The sequence below is a fragment of the Natator depressus genome, chromosome 1 (assembly GCF_965152275.1).
Source record: "Natator depressus isolate rNatDep1 chromosome 1, rNatDep2.hap1, whole genome shotgun sequence".
In the NCBI taxonomy this organism is placed as follows: domain Eukaryota; kingdom Metazoa; phylum Chordata; order Testudines; family Cheloniidae; genus Natator; species Natator depressus.
The window spans coordinates 321,915,753-321,938,640 of NC_134234.1; the positions used below are offsets into that span (position 1 = coordinate 321,915,753).

Sequence of the window (22,888 nt, forward strand, 5' to 3'; positions counted from 1 at the left end):
TGAGCTGTAGCTCACGAAAGCTCATGCTCAAATAAACTGGTTAGTCTCTAAGGTGCCACAAGTACTCCTTTTCTTTTTTCTTTTTACGAATACAGACTAACACGGCTGTTACTCTGAAACCTGTCAGAATACATTATATTATAGATTCATGGTATGAAATCTTGGTCTTGTAGATATTATGAGGAATTTTGCCACTGACTTCAAGAGAGGGTCCTTCATCCAGAGATTTTTAAGGCCTTGAGGGACTATTACGATCATCTAGTCCAGTAGTTCTCAAACTTTTGTATTGGTGACTCCTCTCACACAGCAAGCGTCTGAGTGTGACCCCCCCTTATAAATTAAAAACACATTTTTTATATTTAACACTATTATAAATGCTGGAGGCAAAGCAGGTTTTGGGGTGGAGGCTGACAGCTCTCATCCCCCAGGTGGTAATCTCGCGACCCCCCCTAAGGGGTCACGACCCCCAGTTTGAGAACCCCTGATTCAAGTCTGACCTTCATTCGGATCATAAGACATAGACTTTCACTCCGTGATTCCTGTATCTAGATGAACAACTTGTAACTGAACTGTAGTATATTTGTAGAAACATATCCAACTGGATTTAGAGACCCCAAGTGATGATGATTTTATCACATCCCTGGATAATTTGTTCAAGCGGTGAATTACTGTCACTGTTAAAAACATGCATCTTATTTCCAGTTTGAACTTTAGTGAGTTCAGCTTTCAGCCACTGGATCTTGGAAAGCTAGAGTCCTCCAGATAAAACTGTGTGTCTCAGAAGTGATTGTCTCTGAGAAGCATAATAGCAATCTTTATTTAACTGGTTTTCTTCAGAATCACCTCCTTTAAGGGTTGATGCTGTTAATTAACCTCCCAACAGCAGGGATCTGTGTTGATGATACACAAAGGTGACAGATTTCTTACCTAGTAAATTCAAACTCCAGGAATTACCAGGTAAATTGATATCATAGATCCACACTCCCTATCTGTTTTCTCCAGTTCTTCAGTCTAAGGCATAGATTCTGATTAAATACAAAGAAATGGACTAAGGCTTGCTGCTGCTTATGAAGCCTTGGATATGAATCGTCAGTGTTGCAAGGGAGCATGCTCTCTAGAGCAGCGGTTCTCAACCGGGGGTTTGGGGCAGTGTTCCCTCTAATTTTTTACGTCCATGTGCGGAATTAATTTTGTTATATGCACATGTATGGAGGTGGTGTGTAATTCTCTCTGTTTTAACATTTGAAATTTCATTGTCAGAATTCTAAGATTAAAATAATTATTTCTGAAATAGTTATAAATATGTCTGTTATTTCCTAGGCATTTGAGCTTGCAACTGGAGACTATTTGTTTGAACCACATTCTGGTGAAGACTATTCCAGGGATGAGGGTATGTATCTTCTGAGATGTTTGAACAGTTTACAGTAGTGTTTATCTGTGTACTTGAGTAAACTGTTGATAAACATTGTGTTTTGGTATCAGATTGTAAATTCAGATTTTTTAATTTTAAGTCCCATCTGTAGCATTAAGTGGGCAAGCCCCCTTCATCAGACACATTCATCTTGCTTAACAGCAGCCTGAAGGAGTTAGACTGCTTTCTTGTAAGATTTGCATATGTGTGAAAACCTGACTGAGAAATAACAAGACGTTTTAGCTACAAAAAGCAACACACTTGAGTTTTAATGTATCTTCTATTTATTAGAGTGACACTGAACTAGGTGTTTACATTTGTGTATATATTGTTTGAAGTAGCTGGTTACTAATTTAAAAAAAACCCACAGAATTAACTCCTGCTTCCATCTATATACCTGTCCATTTCCATGCTTGTGTGCTTGTAATGCCCCTTGCAGCGGTAACATGGGCATCATTCATTGTTCCTAAATGCGACTAAGGATGCCGGAGTTCTGCTGACCCTGGAAACCTGTGCATGGGTTTGCTGCAAACACTGTTGATTTGAAACTATTTCTGATTTTTTACTAATTCCGGTTTCTTTCCTCCTCTTTTTATCCCATCCTTTCCCTGCCCTTCCCACTCCTGTGTCCTTTTTTTCTCTCCTTCATAGACCACATAGCACACATCATAGAGCTGCTAGGCAATATCCCAAGGCACTTTGCTCTATCTGGAAAATATTCTCGGGAATTCTTCAATCGCAGAGGTAGTACCTCTTCTTTTTGAAAGGCGCCGTGATGCAGACAGAAGTGGAATAGCAGTTGCTGGTTGTAACTCATACCAATAAAGAGCATTTTCTCAAGTCATATAACAAAAATCTACTCCTGATATATAAACATTAACAAATTAAAAACAAAAAGCTATGAAGAACTCATTTTTTTAGTTGCACTAATTTAAAAGGAACAATTGCTGACATATTTTAAATCACTTTATTGGTAAAATCTTATCTTTAAAGGCTGCAGTTCAGTGATTTTGGATGAAGAAGTTTTGGTGGAAGTGCCCTTACATTTTTTTTTACCAGGATCAATCTATTTCTGTCTGTACCGGGCCAGTGTTAGTGTGTGCATGCAGTGTACTGATTAAACTGTTGTATGTTTCTGTTTTGCTGGCAATGTTCTCCAATGCAGATCACATAGCATTGATCATTGAACTGCTGGGAAAAATCCCTCGAAAATACGCTATGTTGGGGAAATATTCCAAGGAGTTTTTCACCAAAAAAGGTAACGGTATTTATGCAACACTAATTTAAAGCATAGTACTATCCAAAAGGAGAAATTGTACGTTCATTTATGATTACTGAAGAAATATATCAATTTAAGGGAGGACACCATGTTAAAGAAGAGTCCTGATAAATGTGAACTCACCATTCTTTGAAGAGCAGGAAGTTGCAGAATAAAAACCGTTTCCCTGTATCATTTATATTAAATGGTGTACTCAACAAAGTTGTGGATGTTAAGTAAAATGTCTATGAAACCCTATTTAACTGCTTAAATATGTGCAGTGTATCAAATACGACCTAATGTTCAATCCATTTCAGTTGATGTCTTATATGAAAGAACTGTCAGGGAATATACACTTTTTGGCACCATTGAAAGGAGTTAAAATACTTTCTGGAAAATATTAGTTATCTGGTTTTCATCTTATTTAGTGTTCAAGCAAACCCTCTTTATATGGGTCAAACTGAGGGATGGGATAAGTGAGCACTCAACACAGAGATCATGTATTCTGCCATTATCTTACCATTTGTGTTTAGACTGAGTGCAGAAAAGATAATTGTGTGACATAAGGGTGGGTACAGCTTCCATCCTCTGTCTGGATAGTGCTGTCTCATTTTAAGTATCACAGGACATTTAAAACAAATTTTTACCCTGTGTGTTGTGTGGCACAGGGCAAAAAATGTTTTTAATGTAATGTGTCATTCCCTTGAGTCCATTAACTTTTTGTCTTTGATTAGGTTAGTAGAATTAACTAATGTAAGTTACTTTTTTAAATTTTTGGTAATGTGGGTGAATCATTCTGTTGTCAAGTTGCAGTATGTCTTGTGTCTCTTGATATTTTCTCTTCTCATTCAGTTCACCATATTCTTTTTATTATTTATGAAAAAAAGGGTAATCTTCTACTTGTCTAAAATTAAGTTAATACTAATAGATATGCTCAAATGCTCTCTTCAGCAGGCCATGGAAAACACCAGCTTAGAATAGCACTTATAATGGCAGAGCATTACTTCAGACTTCATAATTAAATTCATGGTGGAAAGTGGTGATGTTTGGTGGTTAAGCAGCAATAGGGACTGCTGGGTTCTATTCCCAAATCCAGCACTGATTCACTGTGGTGGTGAGTTTAAATGCGCACATAAACTGCCATTTTAGTTATTGCTCTCTTCGTAAGGATTGTGATGAAGGTCATGTTGGCTGAAATACCAGTTTAGCACAGATTGACCATCTTAATGACCAGAAGGCATTAAAACGTTAAAAATACCTAGAAATTGTCATTAATTGAAGTTGTCTGTGGTGTACAAAAGAGGAAACTTTACTATTGAGGACATTTTAATCCTTTGGGGCACTTTGTAAGCCTAATATAATGTGGAAAAAGGAATTCATTTACTTCTAATGATTGTCTCATTCTCCTTTGTTAGGTTTCAGAGTAACAGCCGTGTTAGTCTGTATTCGTAAAAAGAAAAAAGAAAAGGAGTACTTGTGGCACCTTAGAGACTAACCAGTTTATTTGAGCATGAGCTTTCGTGAGCTACAGCTCACTTCATCGGATGCATAGCATATTGTGGAAACTGCAGAAGACATTATATACACACAGAGACCATGAAACAAAACTTCCTCCCACCCCACTGTCCTGCTCGTAACAGCTTATCTAAAGTGATCATCAAGGAGGGCCATTTCCAGCACAAATCCAGGTTTTCTCACCCTTCCCCCCCCCCCCCCCAGACACACATACAAACTCACTCTCCTGCTGGTAATAGCCCATCCCTCTTTGAAACCTCTCTTTATAATGCGCATGATAATCAAGGTGGGTCATTTCCAGCACTAATCCAGGTAATCACAGGGGGGTGGTGGTGGTGGTGAGAAAACCTGGATTAGTGCTGGAAATGACCCACCTTGATTATCATGCGCATTATAAAGAGAGGTTTCAAAGAGGGATGGGCTATTACCAGCAGGAGAGTGAGTTTGTATGTGTGTCTGGGGGGGGGGGGGGGGGAGGGTGAGAAAACCTGGATTTGTGCTGGAAATGGCCCTCCTTGATGATCACTTTAGATAAGCTGTTACGAGCAGGACAGTGGGGTGGGAGGAAGTTTTGTTACATGGTCTCTGTGTGTATATAATGTCTTCTGCAGTTTCCACAATATGCTATGCATCCGATGAAGTGAGCTGTAGCTCACGAAAGCTCATGCTCAAATAAACTGGTTAGTCTCTAAGGTGCCACAAGTACTCCTTTTCTTTTTTCTTTCTCCTTTGTTAGTCCCCCCTGCAGATTTCCACTTTGGCAGAGCTGTCTTCAGTGAGGCCATGCATGGTGCCCCCTGGTGGATCTGAACTTTTAGTGCAGGAGTAGATAAGGAATCAACCATCACTTCCTTTCCCAGCCCAGGTTTCAAAGTGGTAGCCATGTTAGTCTGTATCAGCAAAAACAACGAGGAGTCCTTGTGGCACCTTAGAGACTAACAAATTTACTTGGGCATAAGCTTTCGTGGGCTAAACCCCACTTCATCAGGTGCATGGAGTGGAAATGAAGTGGGTTTTAGCCCACGAAAGCTTATGCCCAAATAAATTTGTTAGTCTCTAAGGTGCCACAAGGACTCCTCGTTGTTTCTCCCAGCACAGTCAGCTGTGTTAAAATTCTTTCTTACTCGTTCTCCTTTCAAATAGTTAATTGGCTTGTTACTTTTTTTTTTTTTTTAAATATTGATGTTAAAACTAAAGTCCTATAGAGTCCTATAGCCCTTAGTCCTATAGAGAAGTGTTCTGGTGGCCTTTTTGTAGGAACCATTTATTTGTGATTTGTTCTTCTCTATTAAGTAAGTTGTTCATTACCAACTGATGATTCGGATTATATCAATTAGTATTGTTCATTGTCATGGCTGATTCTGGCAGGAAACTGGGTTTCAAACACTACTCCAGCTGTGTAAGGTGGATAAAAGTAATTATTTACTTTTATTTTTTAATTTAAATCATTATATTTTTAATTTAAATCTGTTTAAATTTAAATCAGAATTTTTATTTACATGTTAATTCTTTACATTATTGCCAGTGCTAAACTGGATGTATGCACTTGTTACTTTAATTAGTTTTCAAATAAGAATTTCAGATTTTACATAGATTTTTTTCTACTAAGAAGTTTTCACACTTAAAATGTTCAGGCTGAAAAATTGTCCCAAGACCCAAGCTTCATGAACACCCTTACTGTGAGAATACATGAACCCATATACAAGACTGATAAACAAATAGCCACACCATAGAAACTACAAACTATGATGTATGAGCAGTCAGTGGGGTTTGTGCACCTGAGTCACTTAGGTGCTTGTGAAAATTTCACACTTACCTATATGTGGGCTTAGATGTCCAATTTTAGCCTCCTGTTTTTAAAAATATCCTCTGTGTATCAAAAAACACAACTGTAGCCTCTGTTGCTGCAAACAATTATGCACAAATTTAACTTTAAGCACTGGAGTAGTCTCATTGAAGTCAATGGCACTGTTGACGTGAATAAAGTTTATTAGTTTGTGTTTTCAGACTCAAGGCCTTAATTTTCAATATTTCGATTTTTTACAGTTTTGTAAAATTCAGACAAGATACCTTTGCAATAGTATAATTAAAAAAAAAAAAAACAACCACCACCCCCAAAACCAGCATTTATAATTTGGTTCATTGTCAGTTTAAACTAAAGTCCCAATAGCCCAGATCAAATTTAGGTTTACAAAGCCTCAACCGGATTTAAATCAATTAAAAAAATCAAGTGATGTAAAGCAATGATTTAGATCACTCTGCCCTGCAGCTGTGGCTCCAATCTGTATACTGACTCCCTCGAGTGCCATTTGTGTCCTTTACCACTCAAAAAAGGCCCAAGCTACTTGTTATGAAAGAGACATTGAAAGCCCAGAATGTCTGTTCCCTTCTCTATGTCAAATACTATGGTAGAACTGATCCCCCTAGACTGGGACTGCCTCACCTCTAAATGTTGTGAATAAGTCTAGCCAGTCAATTAGAGCAGAGGGCGCTGTTGAAGCACACACTGGTTGGAAAGTCATTCACAGCAGAAGGCTGTGAAGATGGTTGTGGGAGAAGAGCTGCATTTAAGGATTGAATTTAAAGGGGTCTTTTGTTTCAACTGTCAGCTAGACTGAAGAAAAGAAAACATGCTTACAAACTGTCTGTCATTGGCCAGAAAGCATCAGAGGAGCTAGGGTGTTGGAATTTTTAATGATATTTGAAATTATTAATATGGGAAACCACCAAACATTAATTAACCATAAATTATGTTATTAAAGCCAGAGGCCAAATGGTACTTATATAATTGCCATAAACATGCTTTAAAAGCCTACATAATAAGCAATTTACTACATCCAAAGAGCAACAAAACATTTTTAAGCATTTGATCAAGATACTTGCAACTGGGCTAAACCCAGGGGTTCTTAGACCCATATTGGTTGGCTCCAGTGTGGTCAGGTAGGTATTAGCAATGAACCCTTTAAAAAACAAATAATGTCATTGCCAATTATTGACTTCAATTAAAATCTAGTTTGAGACAATTCACCCCTATTTTCAGTCTTAATCCAGATAAGATTTACAGCCTCCTTTCTTCCCAAGGCCTTTTCTTGTTGCTGACCAACACCGCGGCACCGTGGGAGGTTTGCGCTTGTTTCTTTAAAGTCAGTTTTTAGAACATAAGAACAGCCATACCAGGACAGACCAATGGTCCATCTATCCCAGTATCTTGTCTTTCAATAATGCCAGGTGCTTCAGAGGGAATGAACAGAACAGGTATCATCAGGAGATCCATCCCCTGTCACCCATTCCCAGCTTCTGGAAAACAGAGGCTAGGGACACTTCAGAGCATAGTTTTGAATCCCAGCAAATAGCCATTGATGGACCTATCCTCCATGAACTTATCTAGTTCTTTTTTTAATACTGTTATGGTCTTGGCCTTCACAACATCCTCTGGTAAAAAGTTCCACAGGTTGACTGTGCGTTGTGTGAAGAAATACTTCCTTTTGTTTGTTTTAAACCTGCTGCCTATTAATTTCATTTGGTGACCCCTAGTTACTATGTTATGAGAAGGAGTAAACACTTCCTTATTTATTTTCTCCACACCAGTCATGATTTTATAGACCTCTGTCATATCCCCCCTAGTCGTCTCTTTTCCTAGCTGCAAAGTCCCAGTCTTATTAATCTCTCCTCATATGGAAGCTGTTCCATACCCCAATCATCTTTGTTGTCCTTTTCTGAACCTTTTCCAGTTCCAATATATCTTTTTTGAGATGGGGGCGACCACATCTACACGCAGTATTCAAGATGTGGGCACACTATAGATTTATATAGAGACAATATGATATTTTCTGTCTTATCTATCCCTTTCCTAATGGTTCCCAACATTCTGTTAGCTTTTTTGACTGCCACTGTACATTGAGTGGATATTTTCAGAGAACTATCCACAATGACTCCAAGATCTCTTTCTTGAGTGGTAACAGCTAATTTAGACCCCATCATTTTATATGTGTAGTTGGGATTATGTTTTCCAGTGTGCATTACTTTGTATTTATCAACATTGAACTTCATCTGCCATTTTGTTGTTACCCAGTCACCTAGTTTTGCAAGGTCCCTTTGTAACTCTTTGCAGTATGCTTTGGACTTAACTGTCTTGAGTAGTTTTGTATCATCTGCAAATTTTGCCACCTCACTGTTTACCCCTTTTTCCAGATCATTTATGAATATGTTGAACAGTACTGATCTGAGTATACACCCCTGATGGGCACCACTATTTACCTCTCTCCATTCTGAAAACTGACCATTTATTATCACAGAATCCTAGAATATCAGGGTTGGAAGGGACCTCAGGAGGTCACCTAGTCCAACCCCCTGCTCAAAGCAGGACCAATCCCCAATTTTTGTCCCAGATCCCTAAATGGCCCCTTCAAGGATTGAACTCACAACCCTGGGTTTAGCAGGCCAATGCTCAAACCACTGAGCTATCCCTCCCTCTAGTCCTACCCTTTGTTTCCTATCTTTTAACCAGTTACTGATCCATGAGGGGACCTTCCCTCTTATCCCATGACAACTTATATTGCTTAAGAGCCTTTGGTGAGGGACCTTGTCAGAGGCTTTCTGAAAATCTAAGTACACTATATCCACTGGATCCCCCTTGTCCACATATTTGTTGACCCCCTCTAGTAGATTGGTGAGGCATGATTTCCCTTTACAAAAACCATGTTGACTCTTCCCCAACAAATCATGTTCATCTATGTGTCTGATAATTCTGTTCTTTACTATCTTTTCAACAAATTAGCCTGGTACTGAAGTTAGGCTTACCAGCCTGTAATTGCCGGGATCACCTCTGGAGCCTTTTTTAAAAATAGGTGTTACATTAGCTATCCTCCAGTCATGGTACAGAAGCTGATTTAAATGATAGATCGCATACCACAGTTAGTAGTTCTGCAATTTCACACTTTGAGTTCCTTCAAAACTCTTGGGTGAATACCATCTGGTCCTGGTGACTTATTACTGTTTAGTTTATCAGTTTGTTCCAAAACCTACTCTAACAATACCTCAATCTGAGACACTTCCTCACATTTGTCACTTAACATGAATGACTCAGGTTTGGGAATCTCCCTCACATTCTCAGCTGTGAAGACTGGTGCAAAGAATTCATTTAGTTTCTCCACAATGGCCTTATCTTTCTTGAGTACTCCTTTAGCATCTCGATTCTCCAGTGGCCCCACTGTTTTTTTAGTAGGCTTTCTGCTTTTGATGTACTTAAAAAAAAAAATCTGTTACTTTTTGAGTCTTTGGCTAGCTGTTCTTCAAATTCTTTTTTGGCCTTCCTAATTATATTTTTACACTTCACTTGCTGGATTTTATGCTCCTTTCTATTTTCCTCACTATGATTTAAATTTCCACGTTTTAAAGGATGCTTTTTTGCCTCTAACTGCTTCTTTTACTTTGTTTAGCTAAAGTGGCACTTTTTTGGTCCTCTTACTATGTTTTTTAATTTGGGGTATACACTTAAATTGAACCTCTACTGTGGTATCTTCAAAAAATTTCCATGCAGCTTACAGGGATTTTACTTTTGGTGCTGTACCTTTTAATTTCTGTTTAACTAACTTCCTCATTTTTGTGTAGTTCCTCTTTCTGAAATTAAATGCTACCAGGCTGGGCTGCTTTGGTGTTTCCCTCTGCTCCCCACAGGGAAGTAAAATTTTATTATTGGTCACTATTACGAAGGGGCTCAGCCATATTCACCTCTTGGAAAAGATCCTGTACTCCACTTGAGAGGCGATTCTTGATTTACTCCCCTCTTGTGGATTCCAAGACTAGCTGCTCTAAGAAGCAGTCATTTAAGGCAGTGGTTCTCAAACTGTGGGTTGGGACCCCAAAGTGGGTCATCACCAGGGCTGGCTTAGACTTGCTGGTATTTGAGGCCAAAGCCTGAGACCCACCACCCAGTGCCAAAGGCCAAGGGCTTTAGCCTGGGATGGCGGGACTCAGGTTACAGGCTCCCTGTCTGGGGCTGAAGCCCTTGGGCTTCTGCTTTGTTCCCCCTCCCCCGGGCAGTGGGACTCGGGCTTGGCTCCCCCAACCTCCCCAGGGTGGTGGAGCTTGGGCGGGCTCAGGCTTAGGCTTCAGTCCCCCTGCCTGGGATCATGTAGTAATTTTTGTTATCAGAAGGGAGGCGCGGTGCAATGAAGTTTGAGAACCCCTGATTTAAGGTGTCAAGAAAGTTTATCTTTGCATCCTGTCCTGAGGTGACATGTACCCAGTCAATATGGGGTTGAAATCCCTCTTTATTATTGATTTATTTTTTATTTTTATAGCCCCTCTAATCTCCCAGCGCATTTCACAGTCACTATCACCATCCTGGTCAGGTGGTCGGTGATGGGAGCACTGAGCCTTGGGGTGTCTCTGGGGGATCAGATTGTTGCTTTGGTGGGTGTGCATGAAAATTCTGTGGGCCTTGGTGGGAGGGGGTGCATGTGTGTGGGAGAGATGGGAACAGGGAATGGGGGTGGAGAAATTGGAATCATGTTTTGGTAAAGGGGGAGATGGGAACAGGGAATGGGAGTGGGGAAACTGGAATCCTGTTTGGCTAAAGGGGGAGATGGGAACAGGGACACAGGTGTAAGGCTCTGTGGTGTCAGAGCTGGGAAGGAGGATACTAAGGAAGGAAACTGGAATCATGCTTGCTGGAAGTTCACCCCAATAAACATCGAATTGTTTGCACCTTTGGACTTCGGGTATTGTTGCTCTCTGTTCATGTGAGAAGGACCAGGGAAGTAAGTGGGTGAAAGAATAAGCCCCCTAACAGTCGGTAGTATATCCTACTGGTATATTCTTATTATTCAAGCATAGAATTATGTCCATAGAGATTCTGGGGTACAGTTTGGTTCATTTAACCTTTTTAATTCATTTGACTCTACGCTTTCCTTCACATATATTGCTACTTCCCCACCAGTACGACCTATTCTGGCCTTCCAGTATATTTTGTACCCTGGTATTATTTTGTCCCATTGATTATCCTCATTCCACCAAGTTTCTGTGATACCTATTATATCAATATCCTCATTTAATACGAGGCACTTAAGTTCACCCATCTTAGTATTTAGACTTCTAGCATTTGTATATAAGCACTTTAAAAAAATCACTTTTTAGCTGTCTGCCATTATGTGATGTAATTGAATGGGTCTCTTTTTCATTTGACTGTTTCTTGTCAGATCCTACCCATATTTTATCATCTGCCATCCTCTCCTCCTCACTAGGATATAGAGAAAGTCCATGAATAGATACCCCCCTAAGGGATGTCTCTGTCAGAACCATATGCTATTCTGCACCGGTTGGTTTTCCCCCAGCCCTTAGCTTAAAAACTGCTCTATGACCTTTTTAATGTTATTTGCCCGCAATCCAGTTCCATTTTGGTTTAGGTGGAGCCCATCCTTCCTGTATAGCAGAGTTCCCCAAAGTGTGTTGTGTGTCCTCTAGGGGAGCGTCCCCCAGGTCCTCTCTGCCCCCAGCCATGTTCCTGGATCCTGGCCACTCACCTGGCCCCATCCCCAGCCTCAGTGCGGTTTCACTCCTGGCCCCGTGCCAGGCCCCAGCCTCGGTTGCTGGCCATGGCTCCGTTCCCAAGGCTGGGAGAAATGCCGGGAGCAGAGCTGCACCTGGCCGTGGGCCCAGCTGCCAGCCTCCACAACAGCTTGGCCGTGGCTCTGCTCCTGCCCCCAGCTGTAGCCCCAACCATCAGCCCCCTTACTCCTGTCCGCAGCCCCACTCCACCCTGAGCCATGGCCTGCTCCTGGCCTGGGGGGGTGGGGGTGGGCCAAGTAGGGGGGGCATGACCCTCAAAAGTTTGGGGACCACTGCTTAGGCTCCACCTGTCTCAAAAGATTCCCCAGTTCCTAATAAATCTTAACCCCTCCTTTCTACACCATCGTCTCATCCACGCATTGAGACCCTGCAGTTCTGCCTGTCTAACTGGCCCTGCATGTGGAACCGGAAGCATTTCAGAGAATGCTACCATGGAGGTCCTTGACTTCAATCTCTTACCTAGCAGCCTAAATTTGGCCTCCAAGACCTCTCTCCCATCTTCCCTATGTCATTTGTACCTACATGTGCCACGACTAGTAGCTCCTCCCCAGCACTACGCATAAGTCTTTGTAGATGTCTCAAGAGATCCGCACCTTCGCACCTGGCAGGCAAGTCACCATGTGGTTCTCCTGGTCATTGCAAACCCAGCAATCTGTGTTTCTAATGATTGAATTCCCCATTGCTATTACTTGTTTTTTATTTTCTTTGTCTTGTTGCTGCAGCTCTAACCATACATCCTTCCCACACTGCAAGTATTAGTAATGCTGCTTATTATTCTCACAGCGTTCTTTTACTTGCTGATTGGGGCCTTTTCCTTACTAGCCACAAACCATAAAGCAGCCATTATTTTCGTAACCAAGCTTAAAATAATGTTAATTCTTTTAATTTCATAGCCATCTCTACATTTTCCACCTTAAAACCCTACATGCTATGTGGGTTTTACATTAAGCATTTCAAACATTCTTCTACGATTTTGCAACATCAAATACAAAATCAAAATTACAGTTACCACAATCACATAGAGAACTACCAAAGCTTTGAATCACAGTCCTCACCATGGGTGTAATCCCACGTCATGTGCTTCTGTCCACCAGGAGAAGTTAGTTAACTCCTGAATTCTCTGTTCTTGGCTATTAAGCTTTTAAAATCCAGGCTCAGAGGAATACAATGCCAAGACTTGGATACTGCTTTTAAAGCATACTCCTATAATCTGAATTCAGCCTGTAATTTAGTTATATTATGAAAAATGGGTTTGGGAAGTAAGGTCTTTCCATTTATCACTGCAGTGAATCTTGGCCAATGAAAATAAGTTTTTAGGTCCATATCAAAAATGGTTACTTTCAGCCACAACCCAACATTTATCTTTGCCAGCATGAGCAGTTTTGGCTTTACCAGTTCCCCAGTATCTGTACTGTGCTGTTTGGAGATTGCTTTAGGTGTCCCCCAAGTGCAAGCAATAGGACAAGTCTGGAGCTTTCCATACCATGTCATTATTTTGCAACAGTATCTGAGGAGGAGAAACAAACTCTTTTAAAATCTTATTTTTTCCAGTACTTCTACTGGTAATACTCTGACAATGGTTTCAATGACCTGGGATGGATAGCATAAGTGGCAGAAGGACACCTGTGTCTTTTCCACAGTTAACATGATGGTATTGGACCTTTGTGAGGGTTTTGTTTTGTTTTACACCAATCAGTATGATCTCTGCCATACCAAGTTTTCAATTTCTCTGTAGTGATAAAAGTGGGAAATTTACCTTTCTCTATATCTGTGCGGTGCCTTGATTTTGTGTAGTGCATACTCTCCATACACAGAACATGTTATGGCCCCCGCAATTGCGCTGCTTTGATGATATTCATTGGTTTGGTTAACTATTTCATTTACTTTATGCTGTACTTCCTTAAGCAAATTAATTATATATGCATATTATATACATTCAAAAGTTCTTAATTAATGAGTTCTTTGCTTTGCTCATTCATTGGGCTCAATACAGCTGCAGCCAGCTTGTGCTGGAATGCTTAGTCGTGTTCCCACCAGGTCTCTGTGTCTGCCTGGTTTCAGATTGATGCTCTGGCTTCAAACGATCCTGGTACATCACTGGCGGATAGGCCCTGCTGGCTTCACCTTTGAATTGATTCAGGTGCCTTTACCTCTGCATTTTTTTTAACAAGATCTTTCCCATAATCATTTGCCATAAAATTGGACAAACTGTTGCGGGCATATTCCTTTTGGCGAATGCAGTGAAATCAAATTAAACAGTTATATGTATAAACTGAACATCATAGTACAGCACTTCTTTAAGGAGCCTTAATATCAGCTCATCACTGGATCATGCCTCCATCTTGGGGCATTCTCAGTTTGGGTTTTTTTCAATTTAGGGTATTTGTTCCACCCTTAGTTCTACCTTCCCTGATTCTCAAAAGGGTATATATTAATAAGCCCTTGTTTGATTAAATTTTACAGGAAACACAAAACATGTACTATACCCCTTATACCTAGTATACACAAATGGAAAGTTCAAGGTACCATTCCCAAAATAGGGATTGATGCTGTGATTGTCAGTTCTTACACAATCACCTTGTTTTTACTTGTCCTCTGGTCACTTGCAGAATTATATGTGATATCCAGTAGCATTGTTTATTTCACACCATAACTGAATTGGACTTTCAGCTGTCATTTCTCCAAGCACAATCACACCTGCCTCTGTACACTATCAACAGCCTGCAAAACAAAACACAAGTTCTGATGCTCCCTTAGTGGGAACCCCTAAACAGTTTTAACTGAATAGCATGTAGCCATCAATCCTTGCTTTTAGGTCCTGATTCTATCCATACTAGATACATTGCAGCACTGGCTATTTGTATTATATAGTAAGGGCCTCCCCACCTTGATGCTGGAAACAGAGTTTTATCTGGGATTAAATGCTTCATGATTGCTGTTTTTCTTGCTCGTTTCCTCATGTCTGGAATGAGCTTTTACTTTTACATATACCGCTGAATTACCCAGTTTAGTTGCTCATTTCCATACATAGCACAAAAGGGCTTGATAGCGTAAAGGCTTGTGATCTGCACTGGAAAATAAATTCATACTCCACCAGGGGAGGAATGTTAAGGCATCACAGATCCTTTGAGAGTCTGAGCATATTACACCAGCCAGTACTTGTCCTTTTTTACAGAGTGATAATGCCTCCGCAGCAGCAGCCAATTCCACATATAGTGCTGAGTGTGTACTACATCTGTACTGCACAGGTTCAGCCTAAACCGAGGGAGCCCAAATTGCAAATTCTGTGACTGGGGTCCCTTTTTCGGATGACCCATCAACATGCATTGTCAGAACCTTGAGGTGCAGCCCTTCAGAATTTAAATATAGTACTGCATGTGATGTGTTGTCACCCCTGGGGTGCAGTCTGGGAGCTGTGGGAACTGCTGTGTCCCCTAACCTCCCCAGCTGGGCAGGCTTCACTCCCCACACAAGGAAACACCTGAGGAACAAAGACTGAACCGGGGGAAGTGCTGGAGGGATTTCTAGCCTGTGTATGGAAACTTGGAGGACTGCTTGTATCATCAATCAGGGTGAGAAATTGCTAATTCATGTCCAATCTATCTAGTATGTTAGGTTTAGTTTGTGTTTTTGTTTATTTGCTAGCTAATCTGCTTTGATCTGTTTGCTATCTTAAAATCTAACTTTCGGTAGTTAATAAACTTGTTTGTGTTACCATAACCAGTCACTGCGCCACACTACATGTTATAATAGGGGTGAGGGCCACTTTTCCAGGACACATGTGGAGTAACTCAATTAACAGTCCTGCAGGCAAAGGTGAGGGTTATTTCAGAGGACAGACTTCAATTTGGTGCTCTTCCAGTGGCAAGGACCACTGTGTCAGTCTAGGACTAGATACTGTACCATCTTTGATTGACCCAGACAAAAAGATACTTTAAGGGAGTATGAGCAGTGAACAGTTTTGTGTGTCCTAACCCTATCAGATATCTAAAATGTGTCAAAACATGTTTTTCACAGGGCCTATGCTGATTTTCAACTCAATTCAGTACCCTGTAAACATAAGCAATAGGTTCTTTTTTTCCCCTGTGATGATAGTCCTGAATTAACACAGCTGAAATGGCTGCGTCCCTGGTTGCTAAAAGCAATCCAAAAGGTTTTGTATAATCTGGTGTGAAGAACTGGAGTCTGTGTTAAAACCTCTTTAGACTGCTTGGGTATGCTGGGATGTGTCAATTCCCACCTACCTTTTCAGGAGCTAGTACAGGGGTGCAGTGATTGCTTCATAGTCAGAGATGAAGTCTTGACAAAATCCTGTCATGCCCAGCGGGGGATAGCAGTGCGGTTTCTGAGGTAGAGAAGGGCAGCTCCAAAATCACTTAACTTTTTATTTGTCAGGAGTTGCTGGCCAGGTTGCAGGGTTAGTCCCAGGAAGGAAACCACCTGCAAACAAGGTTTACAGTGCTTTTAAATGGCTTTCCCTGTCAGCAGTATGCATCAGAATATCATCTACGTATAGCACATCATTAATAGATTTAACCCAAAGCAATTAGTTGTATTTGTTTACAACCTAGGGCATTTCAATCTATTATACAATTACTTAGTTTTAATACAGTTATTTTTTTCCATTTACAAAACATCACCAAATAGCTTTTCATTCCCTAATAACATTTACTTTACATCACAATTAATCATAACTTCTGGATAAGATTTTTAATAGTTCCATTTCTTATATTCACTGATCTTGGTGCTGGATTGGTTTCTGCTTCCAAAACGCACAGCCAGCTGAAGAAGAAAACACAAACTAACATTGCTCCTCTTCGTAGCCTTTATAGGATCTTAATTAATTAGCATGTTTTGCTTACATTACTTTTACCCCTTTTACAGCATACGCTGCATATTCCATGGGGAAAATGCATGTTCTTTCCATAGTTTAACTTCCACTTTTATTTGCTATCACATTATATTAGCCGTGTCAGTTTTCACATGAAGTGTAACTCTTTGGTTTTGTGCTTCAGCATTCCCATGAATTTTTATCAAAGTGACTGTCTGCTTACTCAGGGCCACCTTAAGGCTGAGTGTTCCTAACATTTCTTCTCTTGTGTACCTCACCCCTGCTATTGCTCCAAAGGTGCACTATCTTTTTAATTTTTCATTCTTCTCACACAACTCTTTTAGTTGCTGTTTGATTACTGAAAAAAGATCAGGGTCTCTTCCCACTATCCAGGTTCTGGCCACCACAGCCATGTCCTCTAGTCCTTATTTACATGATATTAAACTTTATAAAACCATTGAGGTACCCCAAGGTAAAATAACGCTAAATAACAAAGCCAAATAACACTAGCTACCTGTGTTTCACAAACAAGTCTGTCAGTTTTGCAACCTTGAATGAAAGATGCAAATAGATTTTTAGTGAAATCTTTTAAAAGCCAATTCATTTTAAAAAGACAAAATAGGGATTTACAAACCAGGAGTGTATGTTTAGGTCCTTAAAACCTTATGTAATTACATAAATATATTTACATTTAAAAAAAACAAAACATTTTTCCTTAACATCCATTGCACTGCTTTAATTGCCTTTTACACAGCTGTACCCAGATTACATTCCGTTGTGCATTCAGAGGCAAATTCCAATGGAAACCCCTTGTTTCCTTGTAGTGATTTTGACTAAATCGTCCATAGTCAAATGATTTAAATCAGAGTGAGCTGTAGCTCACGAAAGCTTATGCTCAAATAAATTTGTTAGTCTCTAAGGTGCCACAAGTACTCCTTTTCTTAAATCAGAGTGTCTCTGTGCCTGCAACAGTCATTTATAATTGATTATTTACAGACCATTCCTTTGGGAAAAGGGCCCATTTTCCTTCAGAATAGCTGAAAAGGCTTCTGGGGCCAAAAACAGTGGTGGTAGTAGCCACCACCTGACTCCATTGTATAATTTGTTTGACTACCAGGGTTCCACCCAGCATGACTATACCAAGTTGTACTGCCATAACTGGGTTTTATTATCAAATCAAGCACTCACTTCTTATAACACTTTCACACTTTAAGGTTTCCACAACCCCTGACTGTTTAATTACCTCCAAACTCTGCAGTGTTAATTTGTGCAAAAGCTCCTTTTAACCCCCCTCTCTCTTTCCTTAAATCACTTACTTATCTCCCAAAGTGACACATTTATCAGCCAATTTCTCTTGGCTGCACTGAGCTTATCTTTGTGCTTTTTTGCACTCATTCTTCAAGGTGGTGCACTTTGCCTGCAAAGAGTTAGCCTCCAAGTACAGTTTGCTGTACAGTTAGCCTCCAAGTTTGCCAAGTTTACAGTTTGCTGTACTTGCAAAGAGTTTGCTCCAAGTACAGATCTTTGCTGTGCTCTGCCAGGCATTCTTTTACATAGTGATCCAAAGTACCTCCCTCTAGTCCCCTTCTGTTACTGAATTTCTCTTTAGAAGAAACTTCTGTACTTGCCCCAGAGGATCGGTCGTTACCCCTTCACTCTGGGGATTCAGAGCAACTGAAATTAAAGTCTGGCATCCCTTTGTGGTCTCCAAAATGCTAGAATTAATATTTGAAATTATTGATATTAACGTGGGACACCACCAAACACTAATTTAATCATAAAATCCTTTATTAAATCCAAAGGAGTTATACAGTTGCTCTAAACATTCCCCCAAAGCCTAAATAATAAGCAATTTACTACATCCAAACGGTAACCAAACATTTATAGGTATTTAATCAAGATACTTACAACCAAGATAAACCTAGGGTGCTTAGACCCATATTGGTTGGCTCCAGCGTGGTCAGGCCGGTATTAGCAACGAACCCTTTAAGAGTTTACTTTTTATACCCTTTAACAAACAGGTGATGTCATTGCCAATTACTGATTTCAGCTAGAAACCAATTTGAGACAACTCACCCTTATTCCAGTCCTAACCCAAATAAAATGTACAACCTCCTTTCTTTCCAAGGCCCTTCCTCTCTATCTCTTCCCCTCCTTCTTGCCAATCAACAGAATAGTGGGAAGGTTTGTTTTTGTTTATTTTAAGTCCATTTTTCTTTGTACCTGACACAGCTGGCGATTTTTCAAACATCCCCCCACCCCCCAACCTCCTCTCACAGAATGAAGGACAAACTTTCCATCCCAGCCTGCGGATCCTCCAGCTCAAGGCTTGGCTCCTTTGTGGTTCCAGCACATAGAGAACTGCTGTTCTGAGGAGGTGCAGGAAGTGCTACTACACAGTAGAAAATCAGCTACCCAACACAGTTACCTGCAAAGTGAATTAGGTTTCAGGTTTGGTGCAATTCCAGACAAATTACCCGGAGTCTTCCACCTTCCCTGTGATATAGCACTATATGCTGGATCTCAAGACGTCAGGGCTATCCCTCAGTTCGGTCAAGGTACACCTTGCAGTTATAATAGCTTTCCATCAGCAAATTGAGGGATTCTTGGTTTTCGCCCATCCAACTACAAAGAGATTCCTCAAGGGCATAGTGAACCTCTATCCCCAACCCGGACATCCCACTCCAACATAGGACCTAAATCTAGTCTTAAAGAGCCTGACTAGAATGCCCTTTGAACCTATGGTCACTTCTTCACTTACATACCTGTCAATGAATATGGCAATTCTGGTGGCCATCACCTTGATGAGGAGAATAGGGGAGATAGTAGCACTAATGGCTCCCCCCCCTTCACAGTATTCTTTAAAGATGAGGCTACTCTTAGGCCATGTCTGAAGTTCATCCCCAAGGTGACCTTGTCTTTTCACATAAACAGCTGATTCATCTCCTAACCTTTTATCCAAAGCTTTATCATGATACCAGGGCAGCTATACTGCCTACACTAGACATTAGGAGAGTCTTAGCCTTTTATCTGGACAGGAAAAAGGCCTTTAGAAAATCTCCTAATCTTTTCCTCTTCATTGTGGAAAGGTCAAAAGGCGTAGCAATATCGGCGCAAAGATTCTCCAAATGGGTCTCAAACGTAAGAACAGCCATACTGAGTCTGACCAAAGGTCCATCTAGCCCAGTATCCTGTCTTCCGACAGTGGCCAATGCCAGGTGCCCCAGAGGGAACAAACAGAACAGGTAATCATCAAGTGATCCATCCCATCGCCCATTCCCAGCTTCTGGCAAACAGAGGCTAGGGACGCCATCCCTGTATGTCCTGGCTAATAGCCATTGATAGACCTATCCTCTATGAACTTATCTAGTTCTTTTTTGAACTCTGCTATAGTCTTGGCCTTCGCAACATCCTCTGGCAGGGAGTTCCACAGGTTGACTGTGCGTTGTGTGAATAAATACTTCCTTTTGTTTGTTTTAAACCTGCTGCCTATTAATTTCATTTGATGATCCCTAGTTCTTGTGTTGAGTAAATACACTTCCTTATTTACTTTCTCCACACCAGTCATGATTTTATAGACCTCGATCCTATCTCCCCTTAGTTGTTTCTTTTCCAAGATGAAAAGTCCTAGTCTTATTAATCTCTACTCATACGAAAGCCGTTCCTTACCCCTAATCATTTTTGTTGCCCTTTTCGGAACCTTTTCCAATTCCAATATATCTTTTTTGAGATGGGGTGACCACATCTGCACGCAGTATTAATTGTATTAACCACTGTTGTCATGGTTGCACGGTGTTACTTCCATCCACAATCTGCACACATTTGATGAGGTTGGTTTCCACCTCTGTCGTTTTCCTCAAGACTGTTCCTATTTCAGAAATCTGTAGGGCAGCAACTTGGGAATCTGCTCGTACCTTCGCAGAACACTTGTGTGATTACTGGAGACTCTGCTTCCGATGCTATCTTCAGCTCCACAGTGTTCTCATCCATAACAGACTCGACTCCGAAGCCCCAGTCTCCCACTGGGGATTCTGCTCGGGAGTCACCCACAGGGACATTACTCAAAGAAGAAGAGGAAGTTACTCGCTGTGTGCAGTAAGGATGGTTCTTCAGGATGTGTCCCCCTCTTGGTGCTCCCCAACCCACCCTCCTCCCCTCTACTTTGGAGTTCTCAACGGAGGCTTCGTGGTAGAGAAGGAATTGAGGGTGGTTTGCCTATGCAGTGCTAATTAGCCTCAAGGCACAACACAAGGGAGGGAAAGAGCATGTGCAAGCTGAACGGACACTGCTACCAAATATCTCTGATCAATAGTACAGGGATTAGGGAAACCTAATCCACCTAATCTCTGATCAATAGACACACCTACAGTGGAACACCCATAGGGACACACATCTTGAAGAACCATTGTTACTGCACAAGGTGAGTAACTTCCTCTTATTATTGTCACAGCTTTCTTTTAATTGCTGATTGGGGCCTTTTCCTTTCTAGCCACAAACCATAAAGCGGACATTATTTTCTTAACTAAACTAATTGTTTTAATTTCATAACCATTCCTACATATGGATCTTGAGTGACTTCAGTGCTAAGTTGCTGTTTATCTATAAGAAGTGGAAAAGTTCTGTCTCTGACTTAGAGTCCTCTGGGTCTGGAAGGAGATTTGTTCTTGGTTCTTCTGCTCACAGTACTGATGATAGACTGTTATCAAGCTCCTGTTTTGGTTTCAGCTGAGGTTCTGGAGAGTGTTGAGCTCTTAGGCTTTGCAGGTCATCATCTGTAGAATCTTCATGCCCCAGCAGTTACATTTCTCCCCTGTGACTCTTCCTACTTCAGTTGCAAGTGCATGGATCTGGGAACCTTCTTGGTCAGGCTTTGAATCAGTTGGGATGGATCCATTGACTTAGCCTGGGGTTGTTGCTTACACTAGCCGTCTTTTGGACCTGAGGAGGTCTATAAGTTAGATCCTCTTGTGCTGCAGTCATCAGATCTTCAATCAAATCTGATGACATGTTTGAAGATCCCTGTTGATTGCCTCCTGTCCTTTAGGGTTCTACAAACACTTTAATTAAATTGATTTTATTCATCATGACCCATATTAAATGGTCTCAGTGTGGTCACCCCTCAGTGCCAGGCACCTCACTCATCCTCCTAAGAGGCCCTGACCCTCTCCATTAAAGAATCCTCCTTCATTCACAGTTTGGATAGATATTTTTTTCTTGAAGATGACTGGGTATTTAGGATAGAACCTGAAAACAGTTTTGCGTTGTTCAAGATCGGAGTCTCCTCTCTCTTTTTTCTTCTCTTCAAACTGTGGATGAACTGGTATTTACTAAGGCTACATTTCCTCATGAGCTAAATCTGTTTCATAGGATGCTGGCTAGGCTAGCATAACTATTGAGTATGCCTTTGGAGGTTGTTAGTGGAAAAAAAATACTACTAGCTATTTGACGGAGTGGAGGGAAAGAAATAATGCAAAAACAGGTGGACCCTTGCACCAGAACATCCTCCCTTGCTCCTATTGCAGAAAGCTCTTCAGACAATTGGGGGAGCCGAGGCTGTGCAAAAAACTTCTGTGTCATACATCCCTAACTGTACATAACTTTTCTGGCAGGTGTGTCTGCACATGTCCCTTCCAGAATTGGTCCTAAACCTTTTGAATGTCTGTTTTTAGGAATGTGTGTGTTTTCAAGAAAAAGTGCATGATCAAAGAAATTTTCGTGAGATTGTTACATAAAACCCCTGCTTTATTGTTGTTGACTTGTCGTGCCTCTTACAGTTATGGATTGCATTTCTAGGAATTCTTTTGAATTATTTTTTCAGCTTTAATTATGAATATACTTTTTGTAGGTTTAAATTGGACATTCAGCAGTACTTAAATGAAGGGAAAGCGGAAGAAGTTTCCATTAAATTATTGGAGGGGTGCTGGTCTGGGTGTAGTTAAAGTTGAATCCAGTCCTGTTACAAACCCAGTTTTCAACATCATTTTTTCTTCCCTAACTTCATCAAAACTAAAATAACCCTAGGCCACAGCTCATTTTAGGGCAGAATACTTCTGGAAAGTTTGGGGCCCATCACAAGGAATTTGAGGGATGCTTTAAAATGTCCTAATTATTCACTTTTCATAGATTTTCCTAATACTACTTTGACTTGTCGTATCTCTGAAACATTCACATAAAAACTTCAAATTTCAATCTACCGGGCATCCCTAATGAGTAGAAGAGCCTGCCCTAGGTTTTGCGAGAGAACACGTAGCTATTTAAAAGGTATTCTTGTGAGAGTACAAAAGTGCATGCATCGATACCTGTG

The 22,888-nt window shown here is 40.8% G+C and overlaps 1 protein-coding gene across 10 annotated transcripts in view; it reads left to right on the plus strand.

Moving 5' to 3' along the window:
- The window catches only part of SRPK2 (SRSF protein kinase 2), a 294,675-nt gene that overhangs the window by 265,703 nt on the left and 6,084 nt on the right, over window positions 1–22,888 (plus strand). For 8 of the 10 annotated variants that reach the window (XM_074942508.1, XM_074942500.1, XM_074942504.1 and 5 more), the window contains 3 exons: window positions 1,321–1,390; window positions 2,063–2,155; window positions 2,577–2,669. In XM_074942508.1, coding sequence (XP_074798609.1) covers window positions 1,321–1,390; window positions 2,063–2,155; window positions 2,577–2,669 — 256 coding nt within the window. The remainder of the gene's footprint in view (window positions 1–1,320; window positions 1,391–2,062; window positions 2,156–2,576; window positions 2,670–22,888) is intronic. The other 2 variants (XM_074942505.1, XM_074942506.1) reach the window with 2 other exon arrangements.